This window comes from Castanea sativa, chromosome 11 (genome assembly GCF_040712315.1).
Source record: "Castanea sativa cultivar Marrone di Chiusa Pesio chromosome 11, ASM4071231v1".
NCBI lineage: Eukaryota > Viridiplantae > Streptophyta > Magnoliopsida > Fagales > Fagaceae > Castanea > Castanea sativa.
Genome location: NC_134023.1, coordinates 40,578,832 through 40,602,201, shown reverse-complemented (window position 1 = coordinate 40,602,201; position 23,370 = coordinate 40,578,832). Strand labels below are relative to the sequence as shown.

General features: G+C 35.3%; 2 protein-coding genes across 3 annotated transcripts; one reads left to right on the top strand and one right to left on the bottom strand.

The window, feature by feature from the left end:
• Positions 1–10,413: 10,413 nt before the first annotated feature.
• LOC142615350 (uncharacterized) lies at positions 10,414–16,504 on the top strand. 2 transcript variants are annotated; one of them, XM_075788100.1, is made up of 6 exons: positions 10,414–10,655; positions 11,262–11,394; positions 14,062–14,306; positions 14,893–15,064; positions 15,726–15,916; positions 16,055–16,504. In XM_075788100.1, the coding sequence occupies exons 1-6, from the start codon at positions 10,540–10,542 to the stop codon at positions 16,131–16,133; spliced, it is 936 nt and encodes a 311-aa protein (XP_075644215.1). In that variant the 5' UTR covers positions 10,414–10,539; the 3' UTR covers positions 16,134–16,504. The 2 variants fall into 2 exon arrangements, with proteins under 2 accessions (XP_075644215.1, XP_075644214.1); XM_075788099.1 differs by having other exon boundaries at positions 16,052–16,504.
• A 4,864-nt stretch (positions 16,505–21,368) lies between these two features.
• LOC142615104 (F-box protein CPR1-like) lies at positions 21,369–22,983 on the bottom strand. The gene has a single exon (XM_075787799.1). It carries the CDS (start codon positions 22,819–22,821, stop codon positions 21,694–21,696), a length of 1,128 nt encoding a protein of 375 aa, XP_075643914.1. The 5' UTR covers positions 22,822–22,983; the 3' UTR covers positions 21,369–21,693.
• Between the last annotated feature and the right edge of the window lie 387 nt (positions 22,984–23,370).

Here is a 23,370-nt window from a genome sequence, read left to right as displayed (position 1 = left end):
CTCTCTTACTTTTTTTTTTTTTTTGTTTCTTTAATCCTTTTCTTTTGTTTTTACTCTCTTTTTATTTTTTCTCTCTTTTTCTTCTTGTTTCTCTTGCTCCCCTGTTTGTGTGATTCTAGCAACTATCTCACAGAGGTTTTTCTCTTCTTCTTTTTTAGTCGTGCACAGTAGGGCTCCTTATATAGGGTCAATCGTGCTTGGCTTTTTACCATTTTAGCCCTTAACCATTTTTTTCTGGCATGAGTTCCTTTGCCGACTGTCACTGACAGGTCAGTCACCCAGCCAGCGCCTCTCCGCCTCAGACAGAGAAGGCTTTTTTCGTTTTGCTTGCTCCTTGTGGCACTCTTACCTGCTGCAGTGTGAATACTCTTCTTCTCTCTACCCCTTTCGGCATGCACCTGGTGGTTCCCACCCAGCTTTACCTCTTTTGGGTAGTATGTCATCCCAGCAGGACAGTACTTCCAAAAGGGCTTGAGTAGGAAACATGAAAATGAGTTTTTCCTCCTCCCCACCGCCAAACTATATCCCCTTAACTTTAACCCATGACCTCACCATTTCTTGTATTGGCTAGGTACAAGCTGGTGGTGCCTAGGCCTTGCGCATGCCTTGCCTTCATGCTTGTTCAAAATTTTGCCTGCTGCTCATCTGTCTGCCGCGGTCTGAACGTCAAACTGCCTAGTCTGTTGCTTGTTTTTGGCTTTTTTGGGCATGGGCTGTTTCGTCTGACTCCTCATTTATGGCCTGCATCTTCTAAGGATTGGGCATTGCCTGGTTGTGGGCCATTCCATGTTTTTATTCCCAACTCTTGTTACTTGCTTCCTGCTACACAATTTTGTTATGCCTGCCGTAAGGTCTACTTGACTCAAGTCTGCTAGGCCACTTTAGACCTTTTTTGTTTATTCTTTCTCTGGAGGCCCAATGATCTTACTGGGCCTCTTGCTACTCGTGGGCTCCCTTGTCCCACCTACTTTCATTTGGGCGTCCTTGGCCCACTTACTCTCTTAGGCATCTTGGGCCATTTTTTTTTCAATTCTATGTTTCTCATGGGCTTTTACTAACTTCTTGGGTTTCCTCGGCCCAAGTACTTCTCACCTTTTCTTTGGGGGTCATGGGTTTTCCATAGCCCCTTACTTTCTTTACTTGCACTACTTTGGGCCTGTTGTAGCAACCGTGACCCATTCTTAGTTTTCCACATCCATACAGCCCATGATTTTGTTTTTATTTTCTTTCGGACCTTTTTAGGCCCACTTACTTCCTCAGGATCCATTTATTTGCTTTTTAGATCCACTATCCGTTATTCTTGCCACTTAGCTTAATGGCATTCCATATACCTTCTTTTGCCCATGACTTTGGGTCTGCTTCCTTGCTGGGCTCGCAAAAAAATGAGCATCTACACTATATATTTTAAAAATCTAACCGTTGAATTATATATTTTTTATGCTCTTAATACACAAGTCAAATTTTTTGTCTATCAGATATTATTTATTATATGATCTATAAGTTTATATTTTATGCATAATTTTAAACTACAAAAACTTGCAATTTAAACAATTTAATGATGGCATAGCTATTGATATTTAATTTTTTAGAAATTTTACAAGTATGGATGATATGAGAAGAAGATGTAATCTAATGATGGATTTGTCAAAATTCACCTCCAATAAAAGATATTGAGTAAGGTTGTAGCCTAAGGCTACAATCAATTTTGTAACTAAAATTTGTTCTCTTATTTACTATATAATTTACAAACTTATATTTTATGCATAATTTTAAATCTACCAAAAGACGTAATTAAATATTGATAGGAATCATTTAAACAATTTATTGATGACATAATTATTGATTTTTAATTTTCTAGAAATTTTGCAAGTATGGAGAATATAAGAAGAAGATGTAATTCAATGGTGGATTTGTCAAAATTCACATTCAATAAAAACATATTGAGTTTTCGTTTGGGAGTAGCTTATCTAACTTTTTGTTGAATTTTTTTTACTGAAAGTGTGCTAAAATATATTTGTACCTTGAAAAAAAAAGAAAAAAAAGGAGAAAAGTAAGGTTTTAGAAAGTTATACATAAAAACTAAAAGCTAAAAATTTAAGTTGATGCCAAACATACTCCGAGCAATTAAGGTTGTAGCCTAAGACTACAATCAATTTTATAACTAAATTTTTTTGTCCCCAAAATCTCTCCTTCTCGCTCACAAGTTTTTAATAAAGAGGGAAAATTTGTAAAATAACAGCTCACATTTTAAAACCTCCCACTAAACTAACATTCTTAGCAGTTTACAATATCTTTATTTCTTATTATTTTTTAAATTTAAAAAGACGCACCCTATTTTCCTCTTCCTCTCTTATAATTTTTTTAAATTTAAACGGACATACTCTATTTTATTTTCTTTCTTTCTTTCTTATTCTATTTTCTCTTTGTTTTTAAATAGAAAAATATCTAGGCATTTGACAAACTCAAATTCACTTGCATGAAAAGAGATGAATGAATGGAAAGCTATGGTACTAAACCGGAAAAGAAAAGTCTCATTGGATGCATGAAGTACTTATGATGAGGCTAGTATTTCTTATTAAAGTGGTACTAATTTTTTTTAAAAATGGTCAATTAACAAATACTCTATGCCCTCGTTTGAGATGAGAGAAATGAATAAAAAAAATAATTTTAGAATATTCATTCATTTCTCTTGTTTGATAGTTTAAACGGAGGGAATGAAAAGACTATTTCTCTTAATTGGAAGTTTAAGTGTGAGATAACGGAATGGGTAAATGAGAACATGTATTCCTCTCTATTCTCTCAAAACTTTAAATTTTTATTCCCTCTAAAATTGAGAGGAATCAGGGGGAATAAAATGAAGTGTAATACAATTTTCACTAAAACTCCTAAAATGCCCTTATATATTCAACCATTTATGTATAAAAAAAAAAAAGGGGTCTAGTAGCAATATTGTTGTGTGAGACGTAAAAACGGCACTTAATGGCCCAAAGGTTGAGGCTTGGGCTTTAGATGTGAGCTCATTGCAACTAATTATTTAGAGATGGGTAAGGCAGACCAATATGTGGATTCCTTAGCTTATGGGCTAAAGCTGGGAAATATGGATAAAACAAAAAGCAAAGAGAATTGAGCAAGAAAAAACTGAAGCTTTTTATTAATGTTCCCCCGGTTGGTCGAGAAAGGTTTTACTTAGCTTTCAACAATACAAGCTTGAGTGATTTCTCCCCCCCCCCCTTCCTCCTGGGCCTGCCCCTTAATGGGGTTTTTCCCTCCTTTTATAGCAGTTTGCCCTTAATCTTGACGCTCTAGCTGAGGGTGTCGGATTTCTCCCAGATACTTGTCCCATCCCTAGTTTAGGAGAAGTGCTTGGTGAGCTACAAGCTTTTTGGGCGCTGTTCAGGCGTCCCTTCCTCCATTAATGCGATTGTCCTAGTTGGTGTAACAAATTTAATGCGGAGGTGATGGATGCTTCCTCAACATATCTCCCTCTCTCTCCTCCTCCTCTAGTGCCTACCCTTAGATGTCCATCTCGGTTTGAATCTCCTGGTATGGTGGTAGATCATTTACCCCCCTCGCAATGCGAGGGGCTCTTGCCAAGCCTTCCTCCCTTAGTCAACCCAATACTTTCTTATCTATCCGTTGGGCTCATACAGTCCTTGGGCATGGTCCAGTGGTGGTTCTGCCCTTGAACCACCCCTCCCAAAACCCCATTTCCTTATTTTCTTGTAAGCAGGGGGTTCACATGTGCCACCCATGTTCATATGTGCAGGCTTGTCTTTTCAATTGCCTGTGCACACTCCTAACGTTTTGGATTCCTAACGCCACATTAAATGTTCTAGGTGGCTGTCTGCTTCCCACATCCAATGGTGAGATGGGGATCTTACGGTCCTTATTTCACCTTGATTTGGGGGAGGGGGGGGGGGAAATTACTGCTTCTTTCCCCCTATATAAGAGGGGGAAGGAGCTCATTTTCTGCCCCAAGAAGAAAAAAAATTTTAAGCCACCAAGAGTCTCCTGAAGAGTGACGTTGTGCTCCCAGCTTTGTAAGTGGTCTCATTTCCCTCCTTGGTCGAGTAGGTTTTGTGTCTAGGATTTACTTCTTACCATATTTTCTTCTTTATTTCATAGTATAGGTGTTTGGTAGATACCGATGAGAAAAAGGAGGCCTTTAAGGCTAAGTATGACATCCCAACTAGTGTCACCATAGAGCATTGTGAAATGGGTGAACACTATACAAAAAGAGCTTTAGGTGTCATGGCATGATCACCTTCATTGAAGGTGGGATGAGTATACCTATGGATAGAGTAATGCATGACTTCTTTCTGTTTTTAGAATAAGCCCCTCCCAGTGTTCCATCAACCTTTTTTAGATAGTTAACAATGTAGCCCGAATAAACAAGAAGATGGGCGTAGACCTAACCCACTACGACATCAATTAAGTTTATAGCTACCATGATAGCCAGGTCACTAGTGTCACACCCCAAACCTGAAAGGGTCCAAAGCATGAGAAAAACATCTCAAAGGTACTTGTACATTTTGTTTCTTTTAGCAATTCAACCCAAATAAAATCATAACAAGTACCAATCCTAATAATTCCATTAAATATACTCCCAAAGTAAGTTAGAGCTCTATGTAATAAATACAATGACCATTTGTCACAAAAGAAATGGAGGTCTGAATAAATAATTACATAACATCAACTTGTTCCATTAGTGGAAATAAATGCATAACCACTATTAGATACAAAAGAATTGGGTCAAGCCTACTCTAAATTATACATCATCAATTATCTCCATCACAAAAGTCAGCCTCCATTAGTAGTTAGTCTAATTACTACTAGCCACCAAAAAGCTATCTCAAAAAGATAGTTGCCTACTTTGAAAAAGTTTGTAAAATAATAGAATGAGATAGAGCCCAGTAAGTAGCACAATTAACGGGGGTGGGGGAAATTCAAATTTCATGATGATAACAATTTACAAATCATGTTTTAATTTGGGAATTTCCAAATAATTTCTACAAAACCATTTCCAAAAATAATATGACAAGAATGAATAAAATGACATGGCACAAAACTTCTCAAAATGCTCTCATGAAACTACATACTATAATTTGTGAGCAATAACAATACAATTCCAAAACCAAGGTCACATGATAATGCCGTCATAAAGACGAAACTAATTTGCCGTCACAAAGATGAAACTCATCGCCGACACACAACCGGAACTAAAAATGTCGTCACAAAAAAGGAACTCATTGTCATCACAAAGACGGAACTAATATGCCGTTACAAAGACGGAACTCAATAACTGTCACAAAGACGGGTGCTAAGATACCAATGTCACACAGACTATAGTATCTAGCTAGGTAATCACTTGGTAATCACATGTCACAACACATGGGTAGAACATAAAGAGCTCACAAATTACCTTTAATTCAAAATACATAATTCACTTCCAAGTAGTTTCTTAAAATATTTGAATGCCCAAGATATTCACAAGGTTCTCAAAGCCCTTAACTTATTTCTTGTCAAAATGATTTTGCATCAACTTCCCAAATAACATAGGTCAAGATAAAATATCTTTATATTTTGCAAATAATGCAATAAATCCATGAAATTCATTCTCAAGAATTTGATCAAAATGCTAGTCTTTTCCATGCTAACAAATCATGCAATTCCCCATATGAAATAAGAATATGCACTTTCATATATAATCATAAATAGTAGGGTTACAACACAACACTTTTTAGAAAAAGATAGTTCCACCATTAATTTTCCAAAAAGTGTTTGACTCAAGAATAATTTTTATGCAACATGGTTATTTTCCAAAAATCCCACTAAAAGCTACTTACCTTGCAACCCGAAAAAACCTAATTTTCCAAGCTCCAAATAAGATTAGCTAGAACCTAAACAATATCAAGCAAACTTATCACAATAGGCATAAAGCTTGACATTGCATCTAGCTATGAATTAGAAATTGCTAACTAAGAAATTAATTAGGCAAACTTAGAATTTAACCTCACGAATAATGTATTCCATTTCCAAAGTTTCTCAACAATTTCATTACAAGGAATAGACTCCTATTATACTCAAGAATCATTCAAGGTATTATTTTTACATCAAAACCTCACTAATTTATGAGTAGTTTCCACAAAATTTTCAAAACATCATCAAGAGACCCATGACACCAAAATCACAATATCCTTCAAAACTAACAATTGAAATCTTTAACTAGCTCCAAATAAACCATAAAAATTATATTCACCATTTATTTCATATGATACACCTCAAAACCCCTAAATTTTCACCATACATAAACCTTAGTTGCCACCACTAGTAAAACCATAAACCCACTCATCAAATTAGTCCACCATATCAAAAATCCATAAACAAAATTACAAGAATATCACCCAAGAAGGTCATAAATCTCAAGAACATTATTATTAAAGCTTGGGTAAAATAACCTTAAACAAGAACATAATACCCATCAAAAAAGATTCGAACTTTTACCTCAACTAACTTATGTGAAGGTGTGATGTTCTTGAGGGTTTTCCGGAAAAATGGTGGAGGTGATGAGGAGTGTACTGGTGGGAGAGTGAGGGAGAGAAGTGTGTGTATGTGTGTTGTGTTGAGTGAAAAAGAAAAAGAAAAGAAGAACAAGAGTGAGAGTGACTGGCCAAAAAGAGAAAAGAGAGAATTGTGAGATATGTGGTGGGGGAGGATGGGTTATGTGGGGCACGTGTGGGCCTTAAAAAAAATGACTTCCTTTTTTTTTTTTTTTATTTATTTAAAGGTGGGCTGGGGTGTTACAACTAGTTACTACCTTTGAACTAGGAATGCACCCGTTAGGCTCATCTCTTGCCTTCCTAAGAACAGCAAAGGCCTCAGTGATTGGTTTTATATATATATATATATATATATATATATATATATATATATATATATATATTTTTTTTTTTTTATCATTTCGGAGGATTGGCATGATGGGCTTACTGCCTTGTCTGAGATGGGGAGTCAAGTGGGATGGGCAGTCTGAGATGCTTGCATTTTCGAGTCTAGTGAATAAAGAAGGGGCCTTTTCTTCTTCTTCTTCTTCTTTTAATTTTTTTTTTCTTTTACTTTAGATTCCTGGATACATTTTTCTAACCTTTTCCTCAAATTCAAATTTCTTGAACCTCCCTTCGGAGGAGGTTGATTTACTCCCTAAGAACATTTGCTTCTTGGTCCCTAGGATCTGGCCCTGAGGGTGTTAGGTTGTCCTGACTTTTCCGGTTGGACTATGCTAAGTTACTTCTGCTGTTCCCAATGAATGGGGTCCCGTCTCTCGCCTCTCTCCTAGGCTCTTGATTCACCCAGTTTTGCCTTTGGCCAGATCCCATAGACTCTCTTCCTTCATTTTGTTCCATCGTTCTACTTCTATCTCTAGAGGCTATTTTCCCATTGTCACAATTGGTTTAGCAAGAATTTAAGGTAGCCTTTCCCATAGGTGGCGCTAGTTGTGTGGGGCGTAAAAGTGGCACCCAAGGGCCTAAAGGCTAGGGCTTGGGCTCTAGATGTGAGCTCACTACAACTAATTATTTAGAGATGGGTGAGGTGGACCAACACATAGAGTCCTTAACTTATGGGTTAAAACTGCAAAATATGGATCAGATAGAAAGCAAAAAGAATTGAGTAAGAAAAACTGAAGCTTTTTATTAATGTTCCCTCAGTTGGCCGAGGAACGTTTTACTTAGCTTTCAACAATACAAGCTTGAGTGATTTCTCCTTAATTCTTCCCCCCCTAATGGGGTTTTCCCCTCCTTTTATAGTATTTTGCCCTTAATCCTATCCCTCCAGTTGTAGGGTGTTGGATTTCCCCCAGGTACTTGTCCCAAACCTCTTTTGGGAGAAGTGCAGGGTGAGTTATAGGTTGTCTGGACACTGTTTAGGCGTCCCTTCCTCCATTAATGTGACTATCCTAGTTGATGTAGCGAATTTAATACGAAAGTGATGGGTGCTTCCTCAACACGCCTTTCTCTCTCTCTCTCTCTCCTCTAGTGTCTAGCCTTAAATGTTTGCTTCGGTTTGAATCTCCTGGTACAGTGGTAGTTCATCTCCCCCCCCTCCTGCAGGGTGCGAGGGGCTCTCACCAGGCCTTCCTCCCTTGGTTAGCGCAATACTTATCTATCTGTTGGGCCTATACGATCCTTGGGCATGGCCCAGTAGTGGTTCTGCCCTCATACCCCCCACCCCCTACAATTGTGATTAAATGATTTTATTCCTTCTTCTCTATATTATTTCCAAAAAATAGTTATTTACATTCATTCTAAAAAACAAAAAGTTACTTCCATTCTATTACTTTTTATTCATTTATTTTAAAACTTCCAACAATGTAACTTAAACAAATTCTATTCTCTTCCATTCCTTTCAATTTCTTAAATGCATTCTATTCTATTTCATTTCATTTCATTCATTTCTTGTATGAACTCCCAAACAAAGTGTACGAGCATCCATTAACAAAACTCATAAAATTTTAGATAAAAATGACATAATATAAAATTATGCTATTGGTTTGTAAAGTCTATAAGTTAAGCATTTTTGGTCTTTGATGTTTTAAATGAGTGAATTGGAGTACCTTAAGTTTAAAACAAGATATCTACATGTCCTTCTATCTAGTTTTGTTAATTTTTCTATGTTTGTAGCTAACGGAATAATAAGATGGTTTATTTTTAGTGACAAAATATATTTTATATCTAAAAGGCCATACATTAGATTTGCTCAACTCAAACCCGTATTTTTGCCCCAATATCACATTTCTCCATTATGAGCCCTAGGCAACTATAGTATGAAAATTTCCTCAATTTCAAATTGCAATCTCAAATCTCCCCTCCCAATCTAGCATTGATTAAACCCTAAAGCATCTCAAGTTCATATTGTGAGATCATTTGCTTTCTTTATACAGAGTATTGAGTGGATCAACAACTGCTTGAGGGTGTCTAGAAATCATAATTTTAAGAGCGGATTATAAGATCTCAATTTCGACAATGTAGCTTCATTGCAATCTACATGGTAGTTTTCAGACACATTTTTAACAGTCTTGGATGAGTTGCAACCTAACATTAGGTAGCAAAAGTCTATAACATGATCACATTCCATTCATTATATAATATAGTTTCCATCATAGGATAACAAATGAAATTTCATATATAATATAGCTACATACTTGAGGAATTGTTTGGAAGCTAAACTAAAATTTTTAAACCCAAAACTCATAATTAATTAATTGGGAAATGTTAAATTTGGACACACAAATATGTTTGGTTTGGGTATTGTGTACTTTAAAAACTAAAATAAAAATTGGATGCCACATCATTAAAATAGGCCATTTTGTTTGATAAGATAAAATAGGCCACCTTGTATCTAGGCTAGACATAATATAAAATTAGCAAAAACTGATTGGTGAAGTCTTTGGGGTAATTTGCAGAGTAGCATGAGTTTGCCACACTATGTCATTAATTATCAACTATTGGAAAGAATTGAGGAGAATAACATCTCGAGCCTTTGAGGCTCGAGTTCAATGAAGAAATCGAGCCTCAAAGATTACTGACATGAAGATGTTTTTGCCACATGGAACTTGAGTCTTTAAGACTCAGAAGACTCGAGTTCCATAAAAGAGGAAGAACAAAGATGATGATGAAGATGAAGAACTAGAAATGAAGGAAGAAGTACCAGATCCGAAGACCTCTCTGGAGAATGTAGATCCGAAGAAGCAGAATAGGGGAAGAAGAGGAAGAAATATGGGCTAGAGGAGAGAAGAGAAGGAAGAAGAAGCACGAGTTGGAGGAGAGAAGAGGGAGAAGAATAGGCATTGGGAAAGTAATTGGTGGAACTTGAGTCTAAAAAACTTGAGTTCTATCTTGGAACTTGAGTTTTAGATACTTGAGATGCTAGTTTGCAGAAAAACTAGACAACTAACTAAAATATTATGAAATGAAGCTAAATGCAAAAAAAAAAAATTCTGAAGTGTTTGATGATTGAATAAAGAGTTATTATCAAGAACAGACGTTATATGTTGAAACTCTTTCAACATATATATATATATATATATATATATATATAATTAACAGAATTAAAAATGGGTAAAATTAATAAAACTCATTTCTAAAAACTGTTGGACTAAATTCGCACGTTCGAAAATTCAAATACTAAAAATATTATTGTTGGATAAAAGATATATGGTCCAATTTTCACCTATACAAATTAATGTCTTGATTTAATAATAGATAATATGTTGAAAATTTATATATATATTAAAAAAATTACTAAAAATATTAAACATATATAAACTTTAGAGGCAATTTTGACCAAATTTTTTTCCCTTTATAAAAATAAATTAACCGGCCTGTGGGACTGAACCTATGATCACTACCCAAAGTGGAATACCGGTTGTGCTATAATCAAAACTGAGAGAAACTTGTCCCCCGAAAAAAAAAAAAAAAAAAAACAGAGAGAAATCTGAAGAGAGAGAGCAAAGCTTTTAATTAATTCTAAAGTTTGATAGTAGAAATGGAGAAGGGAGTCCAGAGATGGGTAGTGGACATATCAAAGTGGGACCCATCTCCCCATGACTTCTGCTCTGTCCTCTCTCTTCTCCCTCAACATCAACGCTCCTTTGTTACAAGGTTTTTGCTTCTCTTTTCTCTCCTTTACTCTCTGTTTGCTTTCTGGGAAAATTGAAAGAAAACCAATTCTGTTCTATGCTATTCTTAAAAGTTATATATATATATATTTTAAACGAGTTGTCATTGAAATTCACATACATCATCATATCTGTCCTTTTTCAGTAATAGTTTTTGATGCGTCTTTCAGAATCATGCAGTGAAGCTCTCTTTGGTCTCTAAGAAAATTAATAATTGGAATTCTGAACATATACATTCACAAACTGAAATAGCATAATTATTTTCTTCAAGATTTAATCTTGGTGTCTTTCCTAGAGGTGATTCAGTTTGATTTTTTTATCAATGTTATAACTTGGTTGATCTTTGTTTAGTTATATGAAGTTGGTGTTGTAGATTGTAGTTTGTAGGGTGTTTTAACAATGTAGAATTGTTTTTTTCACTGTATCTGTACTTTAGTTTTCTTGTTTGCAGCTTGTTGCTGTATGATGATGACTTTTGTTGTACTATGTTCAAATTTATTAATAAAATTTCAGCTTATTTATCAAGAAAGAAATGTTGAATTGTCTGTGTAAGAGTCCATGACCTTTCAATTCGCCTTCACATTGGTAGGTTTGTGAGAATGGAGGATAGAAAACGGGCACTCGTGAGCCAATTGCTTCAGTATGCTCTTGTACATGAAGTGCTGGGAATCCCCTTTGATGAAATCACCATAAATCGCACATTGGAGGGCAAGCCATATCTGGTATAACCATAGCTAACAAGTTTATTATTATTATCATTTTTTGAATTCAACAGATAATATGTGTGTGTTACCCAATTTTGGGACATTTGGTGATTATGTGGTCAGGTTCAAATTCAAATATGAAATTCAAGTCAATTTTGGGTTTTATATTTGATGTTAAGTTTTTGCATCTTATTCTTAAGACATCAATTAAAGTATAACTTAGGGATAAGAAATATTACACGTAAAATTACAAAGATCAATGAACCCTAAAAGAGAAAAACAACAAACATCCCCAATTTTCCTCAACTAGTTAAACAAATAATTTTGAAGAGTATGCTTTAATCCCATCAAATGATCTAGTATTGACTATGTAATTTTAAGCAGGAGTAGTCATCATGTGGCCAACATGCCAATAAGCTATTGCTCAAATGGCACCTCCTCTCCTTGTAAGAGTAAGTTGCAGAGTGAGGCCATGAATTTGAGATCCACTGGGTGTGTGGCATTCTCCACTGTGTTCCCCATGGATTCAACTTAATTAGGAAAAAGTAGTCTTAGCATAAAGAATCGATTTGTTCCCATGAATTCAATTGCATTTAGGAAAAATTGGTTTTTGGCAAAAAGATTTTCAACTGAGAATTATGTGATGGACATGGATAATTATGATGGAATGACAATCTGAAATTTGCTGCATCAGAGATAATTGGGATAAGTGCATAATGGTCCATTTATATTGGCTTGGCTATGAACAACCAAATTGAGGCTTTGGCTGAACCCTTATAGCTTCAAGCAGTTTTACCGGTCAGACCACTAAAACATAGATGGATGGGTGTAGTCCTATCAAAAGTTAATACAAATAGTAAGTCTTACAACAATTTCACCCATCTCTTTGCTACTTAAGCCAAGCCTAGATGCAATGAAGTAATATTCAATATAGCGACAGGAAAATTTCAATTATCAATAAGGGGTAAAAGAGAGAGAGAGAGAGAGAGAGAGAGAGAGAGACTAACATATGAGAAAGTTTCTATAATGCAGAGGATATTTCTGCCATGTGTGATAGTGTGATCATTTTTTCTTTTACCCAAATTTACTGTGTGTGTGTCTCTATATATAAACTGAATAGATATGTTCCTTTTCCACTTTTATAATTCAGTTTATATCATATATAATTATTGTGTCATGCATGTCATAGTTTTCATTATGTCTTTTCCATGTATCCTGATGTAGATTCAATGTTGCAACTCATTTCATATGTGATATGATGCACTCTCTTGTACCTATAATTATCAATTGTCAATAATCACAACTTTTAAAAATATTTCATGCAAAAAAGTTTATATAAGAAACAAACATGACATATTTTTTGATAATTTGATAGTCGGGGGAGGAGGGAGGGAGAAATCAAACCTAATAGATATTAGAAAGATGGTAGACTTTTGCACTAACTTCAAAATTTCTTGATATGCATGTTATTGGTCTTTAGAGTCATGGTAAATATCAAAAGATAATAAATAAATAAAAGGAAATCTATTGGATTTTTCCAAGAGGTTACAATTAATTGGGTCAGAATGGCTCATTTTGTTACTTGCTTTTAAATAATGTGGAAGCAAGCTATGTCTTTGTTATTCTCTCTCATTAAAACCCACAAACTTGGAAACTTTCTTTTGTCTCTATTTTTCTCAAACAAAACCTGCTCTCCTTAGATTCTCAATTGTAGAATTGTGTTGAGAGTTTCATCATTATGGAGAAGAGTGAAAGGAAAGTATGACAATAAACTGCAGATCTAGAAAAATAGAGAGGAGAGTAATATTCTAGTGACAATATTTATCTGTGAATGTGAATAGTATGAAATTCTATTGGGAGCCAGTGTTTATGTCTATTTCTGTTTTCTAGTAGAAACATCTATTGGTAAGGAGTTGCCGAGTTGAAGTTTATTCAATTTACTACTTTAGCCTCGTCGTTTAGTAGTTTTTAAATTTTTTGTTATTATTGTTGATTTTAAATATGTAAATTAGAGGGTGACATCAAAATCATCCTTCTATACTAGTGTAGCACTAAAACCCTGCCCTTGACAGAGCAAGGTACATGGTAAGGTCATGGGTTCAGGTTTATGTATAACTTACCAATAAAAAAATAGCATTAGATTTTGTGCCCTACCTGATGCTCAAAGTGATTGTTCTTGGGCTTCTTAACAATGGACATAAAGAACAAGACCATGAAAAAAATTTAACATCACGAAATTTCACTGTAAGAAGTTGCGGACATTTGGTACTCACATTTATACGTGAAGTGGAATACCAGAGTGAGTTTTGGGAATCTAAAACTTTAAATGTAGAAAACGGCCTGGAATGCGAGCACGATGACAAATGAAATTTGTTGCTGAATATGAAAAACTTCATCCTTTAAGCAGTATTGATTTTGGGAATAATTAGTCACTTCAATATGCAATAGAAGTTCTGGATATTAATTTATTGAAATTTAAAAGAGGTTCTCCATTAACAAATAACAACTTTCAACAAAGGTTGTAGTTTTCTTTTTCTTCTTCTCCTCTCCCCCTTCTCTGTTTCACCCTTTCCTTTTTACATTTTTGTTTGTGAGAGTCAATAGATATCATCTTATAGCTTTCCCAGCTTACTTGTAGCCCCATTACGATAATTATATTTACTAAAGCACATTTGTCCTTTTCAGGGAAATGATAATGCTGGCTTGGAATTTCCCAATTTTAATTTCAATGTATCCCATCATGGTGACTATGTGGCTATAGCATCTGAACCTTTGTGCCTTGTAGGGTTGGACATAGTTTCTTATGACATTCCCCCAAAGGAGACAGTTCTAGAATTCATTCAGAACTTCTCCTCATACTTTTCAAGTTTGGAATGGGATAATATAGTGAATGCCGGCTCTTGTGATGGTATTTTGGCTGAGTTTTATAGGTAAAATTGCACTTCATCTATAAGATGATTCTTATCAGCAAAACCATTGAGCCAACTAGAAGGCGTGCAATTCAGTATATTTTCTTAGAAATCAATTATTCAATCTCTTTTTAATGATATTTTCTTTTAATATTCACCACTGTTATCATGCTTTCACCCCATCTTGCACAACAGTAGTAAATTGAGTAGCACAAAATTGTAATCAGCTTAGCTTACATCTAAGGTGCATTCTGTTGTCTAGAAAATAGATCACACACACATGCTGAAATTAGGACGGTATCCAGCCAGGTGCCTGCTTTGATTGATTAATTTTACCTGTTTATACTTGGGAAGACAATGATTGACCTACTATTATGATGCATTTGTATCTCTCTTGACATTCCAGTGGGTAGAAAACTTACCCCCCTCCTCTTCCCCCCTCTGAAGAAAGAAAGAAAAAAAAAGAGTTCCTTCCTCTTCCACGAGCAACTTTGATTATTCTTTTAATTGCATATAGTACTAATGTTAGCGTCCTACCTGATAATATTTTAGTTGTGAACCAACCAGAAATACTATAATATTAACTGACAATTTATACTTTTTGCAGATATTGGTGTTTGAAAGAAGCATATGTCAAAGCAATAGGAAGTGGACTGGCATATGGGTTGGACAAAGTGGAGTTTCTTCACACTAGGTGGACCAACATATCTGTCAAAATTAATGGGGAGGATACAAGGGAATGGAGATTTTGGCTTTTTGAGTTGGGAAAAGGACATTGGGTTAGTTCCTGTCATGCCTTAATATATATCTTTCATTAAAGTTTTAAATCTTGAAACACCTTTGAAGTGTGTCAATCCTGTTTAAGATTAAAATGATGCTTCTTATAGCTTCCATATGCTGTAATATTGCAGTATTTTATGCATGCCGATTTTTGTTAAATACGCACAGAAGCATTCCAGGCTGTATACTATAAATTCCAGCTTCCTTTAACTAGAAGTTAAAATGAATCATTTTATTCTACAGAAATAGTAATTTGGTTTTTCATGGTTTTAAATTAACCAATGCCTCTTCAAAGGTGAAATTGCTCACTTAGTCTAAAAATCTCTCCGTAAATGAAAGAAAAAGATCACTATTATCATTGAAATTGAATAATAAAATAAATAGTAAAAGCAAAAAAATGATTGTTACTTTCTTGATAGAAATATAGTTTAAGCCAGGTTTCTATTGAGACATGAATAGTAAAAAAAAAAAAAAGATTGTTACTTGATAGAAGTATATAATATTAGACCTGGTTTCTAATTTTATGGTAAATGATTAAAAATTAATTTAGAACATGAAGTTTTTTTTAAAAAAAAAAAAAAAAAAAAAATGGTAATAGGACTTTAATTGTAGTATTTTAAAACTTTTTGCCTTGAATAACAGCTTTCAATGGATTTGCAGGCATCGATTGCAAGAGGACACCCTAGATCAGCCACTGAGAGTTACAGGAAAACATTACAAGGGAGTGAGTTTAATTTAGAGGAATATCATAAGGGTCTTCATCTTCCCAATGTAGATTTTGTGTCACGAACCATAGAAGAATTAATTTCAGTCTTGCATGGAGAAGCTTATAAGATACCTGGTGATGAAAGGTATACATGAGTTTGTTGAAACAGAATATATGGCGAAAGTCAATGACATTAATTTGACATGCTGTAGCATACCGTCCAAATATCAAATTTTGCATATTGGTGATGTGGTTCCTCACAGTGGCGTTTTGTTTGTAGTAGGCTGGGGGCTTCTCTTTTATCTTACCGAGAGATAGGAATTCTGTTTGCCAATCACTTATATGTCAGAGTTGAAGGGTAAGAGATGTTTTCATGCCACTTGAGGAAGCATGCTAGAATTGCTTCCTGTGGAAGGTTGGATTGCGTTAGAGTTATATGCATGGTGGAATCTGAAATTTATTGACACTGCAACTCTTAACAATTTTTTACCTCTTGATAAGTAAACATATTTGGGGATCCAAACAGACAAGGTTGAACATGTTGCTCTACCTTCCAACCCTTCTTTTTGGGTGACATCCCATTTGCTTCAATTAAGCACCATTGATCCATGACTAAAAACAAATTATATTGCATGCTGCCTTTGCTGACATTGTCAAGGGCTTGTTTCAACTAATGTTGGAGGATTTTTGTTTTTCTTTACTGATTAATAATATTGAAGGATGTTAGATAAAGGCCTACTGTTATGCTTGTTTTTTTTTTTCTTCCCCCTCACCCCCTTCTCTACTTTTGGCCCAATATCTATAATGCTTTGCTTACCAGATCTAAAAGCAATGTACTATGTCATTGTTATTGAATCATCCACAAGCTGTGTTTTCAGAAAACAAACAGCTTTGCACAAATTAAGGCACATATATGGCTTCAGATAGAGGAATCACAGAGCCAGTAGGGAGCTTTCTTCGTGCGTATGTGCAATTATACGTGATTGGGGGATGTAGTAACTCTAAAATTTGAATGTTCATACAACTTATATATTATGGAATGGGAGAGATTTAAATTTGAAATTGTAAGCCTTGGAATGGGAGAGATTTTTTTTTAATGAGAAAGAGGGGGGGGGGGGGGGGGAAAGGTATGTAAAAAGATACTTATGAGTTGTAACCAGACTTAACCCAACTAGAGAGGAAAAAAAGGAAAAAAAAAATAAAGAAAGAAGAATAACATTTGATTTGATTTAGTTCACAGGAAATTTTTAACTTGGGTCAAATTACACTTTTGGTTCTCCAATAATATGGATGGTTTCAATTTTGTCAGTGTGTGTGTGTGTGTGTGTGTGTGTGTGTGTGTGTGAATTTCATTAATTAATTATTATTGCATCAATTCTTTCTCTTAACTTAGAAGATAAGTCAATTTTGTTCTAAATCAAGTGAACTTAAAATGGTTAAGTTGTTTTATCCAAAAAAAAAAAGATCTATTTTTGAAAGATGAGGGATAATTACATGTTAAGGTACGTTGATTCTTAATTTGCATGACGAAATTGACACAACAAAACCAAATTTGTAGCTTTGTGGCCTTTGATGGGGTTCCAAATCAATTTTGTAGAAGCGGAAGAACTGAAATCAATGCTAAACCAAATTACAGCGATTTAGTTATAGGGAATATAATCAGATCAACCCGAACCAATAGCACCCCTTGAATATGGCAATTCAAAAAACTATGAACATCAAACGGTTTGTTTTTGATACAAAATTCTACACCAGGCAAATGAACTTACCAGTGACATCGTACCCCCCCCCCCCCCCCCCCCTCTGTGTTTTTATGGTAATTACAGAAAAAAATGCCCTAGTCTAAAACTCTGTTGGTTTTGCACATAAATCATAATTGTAGTGGGTGATGAATTGGAATGATGACAACGTTTAGGACTTGATGGCGACACTACTTTGGTGGGTAGAGGCTTGCGATGAGGCGTAGTTTGCCAAGCTGGGGTGCAAGTTTGTGTTTACAAAATGACATTCGGTTTTTCTATCAGTATTTGGTTTCATCTTAATCTGTACCACAGGAAAACAAAGCATCACACTTAAAATTCAAGATCATTTCTGTGATCTAGGGGCAAATCAGATGGATTCCCTCCCCCCCCCCCAAAAAAAAGCAAATTCAAAACCATTATTCATTTTTCTTAGAAGACTTGCTAATTCATTAGTGTACAACTATATTGCCACAAAACTAGACAGGACTAAACAAATTGGATTTTTCTTAAAATCCAAAAGGCAGACTTCTAAATACAATGACTAAGCTTCCATCATGACCTGTCCAAATGACTCTTTTTTTTTGATAATCTGTGTCCAAATGACTTAAATTGTTTGTTTGTTGCTATGTATTTGCACAATGTAAAAAGAGGTAAGGAATGTGCTAATTAACAAAATTTACAATTGCAAACCTGGGCCTGAAACACTTGTAAGTACACATATCAAGTGCTTTTCGATTAATCTCTACATGCAGCTTGAAGTAGAAGTCTAGGAAGTGAAGGTGACCACCACAGAAAATCCCAAACAATATGCTAATTTGCATCAGAGGGTCCTTAAATAAACCACACCAGAATGCAAAATTGGGGGAATTTTCAACTGAAGACGCAAGTGTAGTCTTAAAGAAAAAAAAAAATCAAAATACTTAAAAACGAACTAACCAGTTAATTGGTCCACTGTTACCAGTACAATAAGGAGTTAATTTGGATGGAAGTGATTGATTACAAAATAGACAATGAGACAAAGCCAAGAGGGCATAAATAACCAGTTATGCTAAAGTTTATCCTTGTATCTTATTTTTAAAGTGTTGGTTTCAATTTCAGAATCAACAAAACACATCAAATAAAGATAATATGAGGAATGGGTTTGATAATGCAAACGGATGGTGAAATACATCAAAACCACTCGACATAAATTCGATCACCATTGATTCTAAAAAGCAAAAAGAAAAATTGAGGACCATCATGCTAAAAGCAAGGCAAATGCTACCTAGTGACTTTATGGGTCCTGCAGAATCCATACTGTTCATATCTTCTTTGCATAGGCTGCCTCTGATTGTGCATAGTTAGTTACCTGCCACTTCATAGGAGCACTTATATTCTAATTTTTTTTAGGGCTATTATACAAGAACTAAGATCTCTGAAGGTTAATGTATTAATTTTGAGTGGCTACTTAATCTTCTTCATTATTGACAACCAACTATATATCACTTCAACAAGAGTAGACGTTAGGCATCTTAATGTTAGTATGCATATGACAATCCACTTTTTCACGTTACATGACCATTAGATCACGAGTACTACCAGCTTGACCAAACAGACTCAGCCACCTCTTTTGAACACCAGGTTAGTTTCACTATTTAATTTTAAAATTCTGAGAAGCCATTTTAAATTTCAGCTACAAGACCGTAACAAGGCAGGACTCTAGGTCATCATCCATCAAGCAACAGTGCACTGCACTCAGCAGAAGCATAATATAAACTTGGGGCAGGAAAAAAAAAGCTCCTAGAAGCTTAAGTTAAGAGCGACCCAAGAAGCAATCAGTTGTCAGTCTTGATTTTCCTTTTGGCAGAAGTAATTCAATTGGCAATCAAGTACATATACAATTCAAATTTTGAGTAACTTAACGGACAAATACTGTTTTCATTACAAGATATAGTAAGGATTAACAACTCCAATAACAAACTTAGGATTAGGAGAGGCTCTAACATGAAGGAAAAGTTACATTGCACAGTCAGTGAATGAAATGTTTGTTAGGGCTGTAGGGAGTAGCCCGTTTAGGGCTAATTATTATAGTTTCATTGATAACAAATTGCTGAGTAAAAATGTCAATAGAAAGGTTAGTAAAGGTTTGAAAAGAAAGAGTGGGGGGGGGGGGGGGGGGGGTAGGAATTGGTGGCAATTCTGGGGCTTAGTTTATTTTGTGAACAGTAGAATTTTTATTTTCCAAAATTTTAAGTGAAGTTGCTGTATGTTTCGTGAAACTATTGGAATTATCAAAACCAGATGTTTCAGCCAAAGAAGATTGCACAGGAACACATAAATTTCCTACAATTTCTTATTTGGTTGCTAAGGATAGGATAAACGATAAGTTAAAAGCTTGGAATTGTAAAAGGAGTTAGAGCGTGTATTTTGAACAAAATAGCAGGGTTTATAGGAAAGAAGTCTAATTGTGCAGAAACAAGTCACAGCAATTTTCAGGAAAGCAACAAAAGTTTTAAGATAAGGTGGTTAAAGGGGTTAATTAGAAGTTAAGGCACAAATTATATGGGGTGCTTCAACAAATAAGACGCAGGTTTGTTTAAAATCTTAAAAGAGGCTTGATGAGGTAAATCTTTGAGCTTTTCAGAAGCATTGAGCAATACCCATAAACCATATCCATCAACTGTAACAGGGCAAAAAGGAGAGAGTGAGGATGCATACAAAATTTTGTTCTTAGTTATAAAATATTGGGTAAAACTTCAGTGCCCTGGAGATATTGAGAAGAACCGTCAAGCAAAATTACAGCATCTGGAAGGTTAAAGACAGACATCCTACCAAAGAGCCTTTGACCCCTTAAAAAAAAGTTCAGCTATTCTGAACAGCCTTAAAACTGCAGTTTTTTTCTTTTAACAAAATACACCATTTAGGCAAAGTGATATAACCATTCCAAATCCCATTATTGTTGTGCCTTCTGCACCTTCCTTCCTACCATCCTAATTTCTCAACAACCTACTAAGGCAGCCAGTAAACCTGAAACAAGGAAACATTTGCAGCCTTTATTAAACTATAACTAAACAGCAACAACTAATCAATATTTTCTCTCCACTACCTTTGGATATTCTTTACTAATTAAAATTTTTCCTAAAGCTGCAGTCTTGCACAAAAGAACATTAAAGGACACCATTGGATTCCATAGAAACATAGCACCAATAGGTGCTTTGAATGCCCTACAATAAGAGTGGACAACAAACTTTCTAAATTCCATTTAACTCCAAACCACGCCATCCTATCCTCCAGGATGAACCTTCATTGAATCCAACAATTAAGAAAAGGAAGGCATTAACCCTTGCTCTCCCTACGATGCTCTGCTTCAACAAATCTTTGGCTATGATGAAGATTCGCCAATGCAAACAAATAAGAAACCAACTTTAGAATTAAACGAAAATTTTTTGAAGACCTTGCTTGAGTGGATGGTAGCTTCAGGCAAACTTTCTTTTCAAATTTATTTGATTTTATCGTTCATTGTAATTTTAGATCTCCTATACAACCTTCAGCTAGTATACAACCTGTGTACTTGATTCTTTTTGAGTAAATATTATTACTTATTAAAAAAAAAAAAAAAGCCAATTTGGCAATCTTACCAAAACCATCACAAAAAAATGTGGTTGTCATCTCTGCCATCAAACAATACAAATTCCTTCAACATCGGACGCTTAAAAGAGAAATTAAAAAGAAAACAATTGAGACTAGCTGAGGTTAAGATTTAATTGTTATATGTAAGTTAAAGGACTAGAATTCTAGGGTTATTAAAGACTATTCTATATAGTCTCAATGTCATAGTATGATATAGGAAGATCATATATTGCACAACCAACTCAATGTCATAAAGAATTAGCTCCTTCCAATTGATATTAAGGTTAAATGTAATACACAAACAACAAAGACCATGTAGCTTGAACCAGGGAAGTAAGACGTATGACCTTGGAAGGGCAACATGCTCGCTAGACAAGTACTACTAAAGGAAAAGGAACAACAACATCCATAACACAACAACCATTCACTCACAAATCTCAAATACTAATTTATAATAGTCACAGAAGCATGATGTAAACATCGGATAAAAATGAAGCTTTCAGCAATACTATCATGCCTACAACGAAAGGAAAAAACAACAACAAGGGTTTCAGTTCATCAATACCACTGTTTAGTAAGATATAACATTTGCTTCATCAAGTAAAACAAGACTCTCCATGAAAGTAGCTGCAGATAGAGATATTTGGATACCGAGATCCTTTTTCTCCTGTAGAGTTTCAATGTCAATCAAAACAAACTTGTCTTCATACTTGAATCTATTTATGTTGTTGTACGAAAACATCAGAAGTGAACCATACTCGGTAAAGGCAGTGCAATGAGCTATTCTTTCAAATGGTACAACAAAAATTTTACTCCAAGAGTCAACCACACCATACTCCCTCATCACCCATATTGAGAAGAGAAAGCCAGGTTGTTCACTTTTGATAAAAGACAGTTTCCCCTTGAATGATGAAAGATGTGTTTCGAGGTTTTTGGCATCGATATGACCATGAGGCAGTGCTAGCTTTCTGAATCTCTCACTATTGACATCAAATGACATAATCATTCTATCCATGGGATTCTCTTCTGCTATCCAGTGTAGAGCTCCACTGACCAATGGGGTTGGCAAAAGGGACCTTTTAAAGTAGTAGTAGATACCACTGGCTCCCAATGATATTTCAACCCTTCTCCATGAACCCGAGCTTAATGTGTACACTTCAATCTCCTGTGCAGACGAAGGAGGAGATGAAATCCTGACAACCTTGTAGTCATTATTCTGGGAATGATAAGCGAATCCAAGTTTAACAAACCTTAAGTTTCCTAAGCAAGTATCGGGCAACTTCTTGAATTTTCTAACGCTGGGGTTCCACAAATATATAACGTTACCGTAAACAAGGTCAGCGAGGCACAACAAGCCATTGCAGGAACCCACTATTTGGACACGCGGATGAGGGAAATCAAAAGGAATTCGAATCTCGGAAATCGTATCGAACGAGCGGCCCAGAGCGACCGTGCAGACTGGTATTTTAGGCCGAGAAGAAAAGGGCAGGTGTATGACACAAGCATTGTCGTGATTTATGTTGTTTTTGGTGTGATTAAGGTGGGTGGAGATGAAAAAGGGAGTGGTGATTGAGGAGTACAAGGATTTGGAAACGCACCTTAATCTTATCACTGATTTCACCGGCAGTCTTGTCAGGATGTTGAGTACGATGTCGTAAGGAAGATGGTTGAGAATCGGTGGTTCTGTCATTTGGGACATTTACTTTAGTAGAGACACGCTCAAAGAGAGCCAACTTGGTGTTGTAGTTATTGAAGTTCAGATTCAGATTCAGATCGGCTGCTAGTTATTGAAGTTCGAAGATCAAATCTAGATCGCCCAAAACAGATTAGACTTCGGTACTGTAGTGTTGAGTTGCTTTTACCTTTGATAAGATAAGCTTGCTTCTCCTTTTTGTAGTGCCGACGGACAAAATTTTTTATGAATAAATAAATAAATAGTCATAATTTATTTGTCCTAGTGGGTATCCTTGCCTAATAGTTCTAGTGGGGTGGATCAAACCTTTTGGCTCACTATTGATGGGGGATGAAGGAGGTAATTTTCCAACTAGTATGCATTTAGGAGAGAATATTGTTAATTAGTATGCATTAGAAACGATTCAGTAAAATAGCATCTCAAGTTTTTTAGACTCAAGTTCACTGTAGCGACTTGAGTTCTATGTGCTAGCACAGTTGAGGTGGAGTCTAAAATCCACGTGAAAATCAAGTTTTAGACACTCGAGTTCCATTTTTTCCTTCTCTGTTTTCCCTC

Excerpts from the sequence above, each read along its gene's own strand:
- LOC142615104 (XM_075787799.1), bottom strand. The coding sequence starts at position 22,821 with ATGTCCCAAATGACAGAACCACCGATTCTCAACCATCTTCCTTACGAC.
- LOC142615350 (XM_075788099.1), top strand. The coding sequence starts at position 10,540 with ATGGAGAAGGGAGTCCAGAGATGGGTAGTGGACATATCAAAGTGGGAC. Across the intron at positions 11,395-14,061 it reads TGGAGGGCAAGCCATATCTG|GGAAATGATAATGCTGGCTT; the intron begins GTATAACCATAG and ends TGTCCTTTTCAG. Across the intron at positions 15,065-15,725 it reads AGTTGGGAAAAGGACATTGG|GCATCGATTGCAAGAGGACA; the intron begins GTTAGTTCCTGT and ends ATGGATTTGCAG.